Source organism: Apaloderma vittatum, unplaced genomic scaffold (assembly GCF_000703405.1).
Source record: "Apaloderma vittatum isolate BGI_N311 unplaced genomic scaffold, ASM70340v1 scaffold15512, whole genome shotgun sequence".
Taxonomy (NCBI): domain Eukaryota; kingdom Metazoa; phylum Chordata; class Aves; order Trogoniformes; family Trogonidae; genus Apaloderma; species Apaloderma vittatum.
Window position 1 is genome coordinate 1 of NW_009703209.1, and position 9315 is coordinate 9315.

A 9315-nucleotide genomic window follows, 5' to 3' on the forward strand; every position below is an offset into this window, starting at 1 on the left:
CGGAAAACAGCCGGTTTCGTACCGGCAGTAAGCGTAGCTGGGGCGGTGTAAAGTTTTTTGGGACCTGGTCTCTGGTTTTTTCCCTCGCTTGTGTCCCTGCAGTAGCCCGGCTGGCGAGGTGCTGCACAAACCCGCTGCGTTCCCTGCCCTGAGCAGTTGGCAAGCCGGCGTGCTCCAAGCGGCGAGTGCTGTTATGCTGGGGGTTTTGTTTGGTTTTTCTAAAAACGTCAGTGAGCCAAAAAAAGCCTAGATGGATGCCATTTTGGAAACGAGCCCTCATTACCATAGTACTCCTGGGGAGAGGCAGCATGTACTGGGGGGAGGAGAGCCACAGTTCAGCAAGCAGAGATGGGAGTGTGGGCCTTGCAGGGGAATAGCTGTGCTTTCCTCAGAATCATGATGCCAAGTGTGTGAGGACAAATCCTGTTCCTGGAAAACTTCAAGTGCAGCATTCATAGCTGCAAATGCAGCTCCAGTGGGCAGACAATAGACGTGCTTGTTTTGTGAAATGGCTAATTACAGAACCAAGCCTGGGTTACGGATGATCATTTGTGGTGAACAAAAGGAAATAGGCACAAGCATACTTGCTATATCCCCTCTCGGGTTGTTTCGTTCTGATTCCTAATAGGCGCTAACAGCTTGTGTGTGTTATGTATTATATCTCACACGTACATGTGAGTGGAGGCACAACAGAAGTTGAAAACATTTGTTCAGGTTCGCCAGACGGTCGTTTCAGTCGTGAGCTTGTGCTCTGAGCGTCGGCAGCAGCCAGCGGGGACTGCAGCCGGGAGTTACGTAACTCACGTTGGGGTGTGATGGGTAAGGAAGCACTCACCAGTCCTCAAATTCCAAATTTCTCAGCAGTTGCCTACATAGCTATTAACTATTGGTGCCTTGTGGATTTGTATTGCCTACTCTTGTGATAGCTTGGATAAATGCTGAAACATGGACGGATGCAGATTTTCAGGAACATTGCAATTGAGAGTAAAATGTAATTGAGATTTAAGGGAGGCTAATTTTTCTCTACTGTGTCTTAGATAAAGTATATTCAGTGTTATGCATGGCTTGAGAATGCATCTTGAATGAAAGGGAAAAGATAGAAAGGTAAAAAGATATAAATCTAGGTGTGTGTTACTTTGTTTCTCCAGAAAGAAATGGACTTGAGCGAATGTTTTACTATTAGTATTTCCTTTTACAAGAAAACTAATTCCCCGGACAAAAAGATTTTAGTAGATTGCATTTGTTAATGAAACAGAAGGAATTAGTGAAGAGGCAACTTTGCAAATGAGAGGATAAGAAGCTGTTGGGAAGGAGAGAACGTAGTAGTGCTGAAGAGAGGGGAGGTAGACATGGTTAATTTTCATTTACCAAAGTAGCACCAGTGTGATCTTTCCACAGCAAAAACTGTGAGGTCTTGTTGCTGCAGAGGAAGGACATTTGCACATGAACCCGAGTCAGATGTGGCAGTACATGGTTATAGTCTTGTGAAGCGATAACAAAAAAATTTCATCAGGCCTGGTTTGTAACAGAAATAACTGAGATGGGAAATGCTTACAAAAGCTATTTGGTCACACGCGTATGAGCATTTGGGATCATGCCGCTGTGAGAAGGGCAATCCTAAAATATGTCAGAAGGATATTCTCTGTCAGTGCTGTAGGGTAGCAACCTGCTTCAAATAAGCTAAAGCTGCACCTCTTCTGAGAGGCATAGAAAAGGGCTCCTAAGGGTGATGAGTGGCAAGTGTGTCTGACAAAGGGAAATTAGAAGAATTTGCTTATTTGGCCTAGAAAAAAGAAGGTATGATGAAGTGTTGATATATAACTGTTTTCTGACTCCTTAGCTTAACTAATCCAGTAAGAAATGAGAATAGTGGGTATAAACTTACAGTATGTTTAGGCTTGATTTGTTTTTTTTAAAAAAAATCTTTGGTCTTTTGTCTGTATTATTTTACGGGGAGAAGGGAAACACTTTCTTGTAGTTTAAGAATGAAGCTAGAGGAGTTCATGTGAAGGAGAGTATTCTGTGGGCTCCAGTGTTAGCAGGGAGGCTGCAGTCAGGGGTGAGCTTGCTTACCTTTGGGGTAGGTTATCCACAGGGAAATACTACACTACCGTGCGTTTGTATAGTGAGAATAAACACACTTCTCTCCGTGCTGTTTATTAAAGAAATGTGACACTGCTGCTGCAAAGAATGTTTCAGATAGTTGGCAGCGGTCTCCTCTAACTTACTGGTTTAAATTAATCCTTTGGAGTAAGCCTTTCTGTTGCAGGAAAGCAAGGCCTCGATAAGTTCACCTTGGCGAAATCAGTAGCAAGGAGTGTTACTTGGCGTTTTCTGTGTTGCTGCAAGCCTTGTTGGAATGTTTGTTCCCTGCAGTACAAACATCTGTCTTGTGGGAAATGAACTGGACAAATATCTACCAACAATTGTGGCGGCTGGCTAGTGCAGGAAGATGGGAAGTAAAATCAGACCTTCAAGGAAGGCACTTGTGGGAATGTCTGAAGTATGACTGGCCAGGCAGGTTTGTGAGAAGGTGTAAGATTAACCGTTTAGAGTGAGGAGGACTTTGAAGACGGTCAAAACAAGATTACTGTCTGGATAGGGTTACTTATAGGTGTAGAGTATCTCTAAACTTGCCATTCATGTTTCTGTAGCCTTTAAACAGTTGGCATTATTTCTATAGCTTAGTACTTAAGTAGTTTTAAATAACCTGGCTATGATTTACCTGTTAAGTCGTGCCTGAACGTATTTTCCATATTGCCCTGGCACTTGCTGGGTTGCGATACACTTGGAATAACTTTTTACTTAAGAATAAGTAACTCCATGTGCTGCTGACTAAGCGTATTCATTTTGTCTGCAGTGGAAACGATAAAACATAGGTTTGACTTAAAGGCATATCTTTTGTCTTCTGAAGACTTCAAGATTGGTGTTTGGGCAAAATGTTTCTGGCTAATCTCAGGGTTAAAAAGTGTAATTGGGACTGGAACAACTAGATTTCTTTGAGTCGTGTTCCTGTTTTGGGCAGTGGCTCTCGGAGGTGAAAAAATAATGACAGTAAATTATTCAGCAGAGATAAAACAGGCCTTTTTATGAATGGAGAAAACTGCTGTACATAAAAATCCTTAAAAAGTAAAAATCGTACACGATAACTCCCTATTTAGAGAATTATTCCAAGTTTGCATGATTAAATGGGAGCTGATCATTTTGGCTGAGAGGCTTTAAACTTGTTCTTCTTTGAATATGGCATATCATTAACAAAAAAATGACCTTGCAGCAGAGTCGGCAAGTAGCAGTGTTGAGTCTGGGGAAATAAACTGAAATATTGCTTGAAGGGATTGCATTTTACAGAGAGTAGCTTAGATTGAGAGATGATTTGAGGAAAACCAAAATTGTCCAAGTGTCCCAGTCATCTGCTTCATGGCATTTGTGAAATGAAATGGATACCTCACAAGCAAGGCGTGCGTGGCTGGGAACGCAGAATCGTTGGGTTGTGCTGGGCAAGAGGTGGGGCTGTGAGCAGCGAACCCCCGTGTGTTCTGGCAGGTGCAGTACAGACTTTCTGTTTGCTTCACATGGGAAAAATATTGCACTTTGTGGATTCTTACGTTTGGTCTAATCTGTATAAACATGAAGCAGCTGGAGGTGTGCCAAAAGGAGGTAGTTAGGGAGTGACTGGTGTAAAACCAACATTCCGTGGCTTGCTGTGCTGACTGTCACTGTCATCACACCAAGGAACCTCAGGTGCAGAGCTCAGACAGGGCTCTTAATTCTTCCCTGAGTAGTCGTCTTGGGGATGCCACGGTGGACTGCTGTAACTGGCTCTGGGAAATCGATTGGCCTCCTCCTCGGTCTCAGGATGTAAGGAGACTCACAGCTACTCTGAGCATCAGATTTTTAATAGTTCATTTTTATTTTTTTGCGTAGACACACATGCCTAATGTTTCCACAGAGCTTCTTTTGCATAGGGTTTGTTCAGAGGGATACATCCTGTCTGGAGCCCCTGGCTGTTCCCCCAGTAGGAATAGTTTCTATATGGTTGAACAATCTGGACAATCCCACTAGTGTGTTATTTTTATATGTTTTTGAGGTCCTCCTTTTGCAAGTTACGTTGCTTTCTCCTATTGTGTGCATGTGGCGATCAGAGAGGCAAATGCCATGGAAAGCACGGGTATGCCAGTCACTTAATGTTTGGAGGCTCAGAATTAGCACACCAGTTGTTAGTCTTATGGACTTAAGTAGATTTGGTTTATGATCTGAATACAGTGGCAGAGTATACTTGGCATTTTTCATTTATTACAAGTAAACTCCAAGTAGTGCCAACAGAATTCCAGAGTCAGTGAAATGCTGCGTTACACAGCGTGCAACTAATTTTGATAGAGCTTCAAGTAGACTGCTACTAACAAGCAAAACCACATTTAATTGCGAGTATGGTATCTGTGGGGAAAGCATTTTGGCTCAAATAAAACAAAAGGCAGTTATAACTGTCTTGGGGCAGCAAGTATCGTGGTGAAAGTAAAGAGTACGGTGCCACTGCTCCATAGAGCTTGGTGTAATTCCATGTGTTAGGTTTGATGGTATATTTGTGAAGTAGCATCCACATAGCTGAAAAACTCCATTTGAACTTTCAAATCCGTTAGCAAGGTGCCTTCAGCTCATTGAGGTGTGTAAACTCAGTGAGGCAGAGCTAATATTATTCTGAGTGTTGTCTTTAATATACAAACCTGTAGAATTGTCAACTTCTCAACTGGTTCTTTTTCAGGATGGAAAACTTAATGCACCAATAAGGAAGGGTTTGAAAACTTCACAGAAATTCTACTGCTGCCCAATTGAAGGCTGCCCTAGAGGACCAAACAGACCATTTTCCCAATTTTCTCTTGTAAAACAGGTATTCCTATTTCCTAAAGTGTTATTTTCGAACTGTTTTAGTCCTGGCTGTCTCTACTCCAGAGAGCGTACACTTTGGCATTCAGATATGAGCAAAGCCTCTCGGCATATATCCAGGAGTTGGGGAATTGCCTGCAGAAACTCCACATGGGCATATGGTTAATGAATTCACATGTTTGCATGTTGATATTAGAGGACTTGAGCCTTTTGTTCAGGCAGATGCCAGGATGTTCTGCTAAAGTAGAAGACAGCCCCTCTCCACAAATTAAAAAGGAGAAGGATCAAAGAGTGGAAACAAAATCACATTAGCAACTAATAAAGGTTTAAAATGTGGCTGATGCTTTTAAGCTGTTTTCCAAGTGGTCAATTAAGAGGTTTTCTCTGCTTTAGTATCAAAATGTGTTTGTTTACTAGTGACCTGTTTAAGAAAACATGTGAGACTTGTTTCTGTGTGAGTACAAAAAGCACTCTTCTGCTGTTGGTTACCTGTGATAAGCTGGGGAGACCACAGGAGATGAGTGACTAGCACTTGGTGCCATAAATGAAAGAAGAAAATTCTGGTGTTTGCTCTGAAGTTTACCTGTTGGACTTGCAACTGTTTGCTCAGTTGTAGGTCTTCAGGAGCGTATACGTGTTGCAGCATATCCTTACTGCACTCTTTGGCAAGGTTCATGTACAGATTTATTAATGATGATAGGAAATCTCCAAGAACATTAGGACACATAAGTGTTTGCCTGTGTTTTAAGATGTAGATAGCACAAGTAGATTTGCAAACATTAAGTGCTTTCTATCGATTTCTTCAAGCTTGTAACTTATTTGTAATGAAACTTTTTTAAAAAAATATTTCTATTCTTCAATGCTATTTAACGACAAAAAAAAAGCAAATATTAATATTTCCCCTAAAAACAATTTTCTTTTTTCTGTGCTAGCTGAAGGCTAATGGTTTACTTTTCATTGTGTATTTTAGCACTTTATGAAAATGCATGCTGAGAAGAAGCACAAATGTGATAAATGTAGTAACTCCTATGGTACAGAGTGGTATTTGAAACGTCATATAGAGGTCTGTGGCAAGACTTTCCAGTGCACTTGTGGGTGCCCTTATGCGAGCAGAACAGCATTACTGTCTCATATTTACAGAACCGGCCATGAAATTCCTGCAGAACACAGGTAAAAGTAAAACAGTTCAGTAATGGTATTTACATTAATCACCAAGTCCTCTGTCTCCCCCGTACTGGGCTTTTGTCTCCTTTATGTTGATTATGTTGGAAATACGCTTACATTGGTTTAACTGCAAAGCAGTTTGCAGTTTCTTTGTTCTGTTGCTTTTAGTAGTTTCTGTTTTGTTGAAGGCAACTACAGTTTTCTAATGGGTAAGTTTGGGTTTCCCCACATATAAAGCAAAAAGTACTGATGACGCTGCACTGCACGGGATAAATGCTGGTCGTTCTTGTTGCATCTGCTTTTACAGGTCTGTTAGAATAGAGGTGATTTGGAAATGTTTATAGCTAGTAACTGTGGTATGGAATGCAGTTCAGTTTATTTTCTTTTATAGGCTAGTCATCTTAGCAAGTGTTTGGTTTGGGTTGTGGGGTTTTTTTATGCCTATGTATATGCATGTTTAGCTTTAGAGTTGTCTTAACATGTACATATTATTTCATAAAGGGTAATCTGTTTCCTGAGGCCTCGCCTGTCCATCTTGGAGATTAAGTTTGGTGTGAAGGAGTGCTGATTGTATCTTCAGTTTCCATGAGAGACCTTTAACTATACACTAATTTTAAGAGTGCTGGCCCTTCAATGCTCAGAGTTAGCATCAGAGTAACAAACGTCTTCAGACTGCTTACTGTACAGGGGGGAAGAAACCACCTAAGCTTCCACCTTTATTTAGAAATAGGTCTTTATAACAGAGGTAGCCTTTTTTCTTCTTTAAATGAGAGAATGAGGAATGAAATTTTACAAAACTGAAATTCATGGAGTGTTTTTATGTTTTAATCAGGTTTAGTTGTCTTCCCGTATCCAACCTCATATGTGGCTTCAGTTTGTATTTTCAGTGCAATGACTCGAATGGAAGGTAGATGTTTTGTGCTTGAAAGGGGTATAAATTATTGATCTCATGTTCACAGGGATCCTCCTAGTAAGAAAAGGAAAATGGAAACCTCCGTACATAATCAGCAGTTGGCAGAGAAAGCAAATGAAGCATTCATCAATACACACAATAATAATCCTGGCACTCGGGAGTTGGAGTCCTCTGAAGTGAAACTAGTGGCCTCTCTCGAAGGCTCCTGCAGTTCTAAATTCCCGACCCAAATGCAGCCAAAATGTACACCGAAGATGCTTTTGCCAAAGCCCAAGGTGGCTTTGGTTAAACTTCCAGTGATGCAGCTTGCTCACTTGCCTGTATACGTGTCTGCAACAGACTCTGCTGTCAAACCTGCTGTAGTGGCCGTTGATAATCAAGGTTCAGTTGTAAGTACTGTTCATTTGTTGCCTCAGTCCATAGGAATTCTGATTCCAGCGCTGGAGGCAGAAACGCTTGTATTTAAAGATAGCATGCCTGTTTCAAAAGTGACAAATTCTGGTGATCGTGAACCAGTAAGTACTGGTGTACAAGTTGAGTTAGATAAGGTTGCATCGAATAACACAGGGCAAGAGCTGGGGAATGTTTGTCACAAGAATAAAATTTCCTCAATAAATATACAGACTGACTTATCTTACATTTCACAGAACTTTGTACCGGCAGCAGCCTGGACTCCCAGTTCTTCTGTATCTTCTTGCTCTCAGACAGACTTGTCATTCAGTTCACAGGTTTCGTTACCCATCAGTGTACAAACGCAGACGCTGCTGCCTGCTTCCAAACTGACTTCATCCATAGCTGCTCAGACTGATGCCTTTAGTCAGGTTTGTTTTCCAACGTGTGGCATTTCTAGAGAGACTCAAACCAGTAGGACACAGGACTCTATTGATGGAAGAGTGCAAATGGACCAGGCTGTAACGTGCAGTGACATCTTTGAGAATGTTCATTCATCGTATAATGTTTCTACTCACATTGAACTTCCAGAAAACAATTTAATGCCTGCAAGCATAGATCAAACCTTGCTGCAAAGGAGTAATTGCAAGAGCCTGAATCAAGATACGGTGAAGTCTGAATCTCTTATCAGTTTCAATACACAGACTAATATACTTCCACCTCAAAATACAATGGATAATCAAACCCAGACAATGGACCTCCTAAGTGATCTGGAAAACATCTTTTCAGGAAACATGTCTGGCCAGACACTGGATAATCGTGGCCTTTTGTCTGAGACAAGTTCTAATGCTGACACACATCTGCCATCTGGTCCATCACAGAGCACGGGAATAGACTTTGACATTGAAGAGTTCTTTTCAGCATCCAATATCCAAACCCAGACTGAAGAGAGTGAGCTTGGCACCCTAAACTCTGAGCCAGTTTTGGAGTCGCTGGACATTGAAACTCAGACTGATTTCTTGTTTTCAGATAGTGCCACTCAATCATATAGCTGCCGAGGAAATTCTAACTTCTTAGGTTTGGAGATGTTTGATACACAGACGCAGACAGACTTGAATTTCTTTTTGGACACTAATACCCATCTGCCTTTAGGAAGTATTCTGAAGCAGTCGAGTTTCTCCATGAGCACTGACTCATCTGATACAGAAACCCAGACAGAAGTGTATCCCGCTACTAAAAATATACCTACTCAAAACATTGAAAGCAAAGTCCAGCTCAGCAGTGCTGAAACACAGACTATGGATAGCTGCTTTGAGAATTTAGGGAGTTTATTCCTTACCAGCAATGAGACACAGACAGCAATGGATGACTTTCTTCTGGCTGACCTAGCCTGGAATACGATGGAGTCCCAGTTCAGTTCAGTAGAAACACAGACCTGTGAAGAGCTGTGCTCCTTGTTTCAAAGCTCTGACAAGCCAAGCCATTGAGTACTACGTAACATAACTGTTCCTTGTGCTTTGAAATTAAATTATTGGGGTGGAACAGATGGCTTGACCAAGTTACTCACTTTGCACTGTTGAATGTAGTTATGGTGAGCAGTTGGCCTAAGAGACTTGTCATGCTGAAGGTACTCTATTGAAGATGTAACTTTACGTAAACTCTGTGTGTATAAATGGGGGACTGTAACATGTACATTTGAACCTTAAAAAAACTTATGTGGTGCCTATGTTTTTTCCTCAGACTTCTTTACAAAGCTGATACTGCTTTCATTTAGATGGAAGAACTTTTAAGGTTGTTATATACATATATATATATATATATGTTTATTCATGGATTACATGCAGGGTTCCAATGTGCTGGACCAAAACCCTGACCTGTCCAACTCACATGCTTCCCTGAACTTATGGGGGAGGATTCTATTAGTGTAAGCTACTTCTGTTTACTTTTTTTAGTAGCTCATATTTTAA

At 41.2% G+C, this 9315-nt stretch overlaps 1 protein-coding gene across 1 annotated transcript; it reads left to right on the forward strand.

Moving 5' to 3' along the window:
• The first annotated feature begins 4762 nt into the window (after positions 1-4762).
• Positions 4763-8835, forward strand: ATMIN (ATM interactor). The gene is made up of 3 exons (XM_009864557.1): positions 4763-4885; positions 5852-6051; positions 7005-8835. The coding sequence occupies exons 2-3, from the start codon at positions 5858-5860 to the stop codon at positions 8833-8835; spliced, it is 2025 nt and encodes a 674-aa protein (XP_009862859.1). The 5' UTR covers positions 4763-4885; positions 5852-5857.
• The last annotated feature ends 480 nt before the right edge of the window (positions 8836-9315 follow it).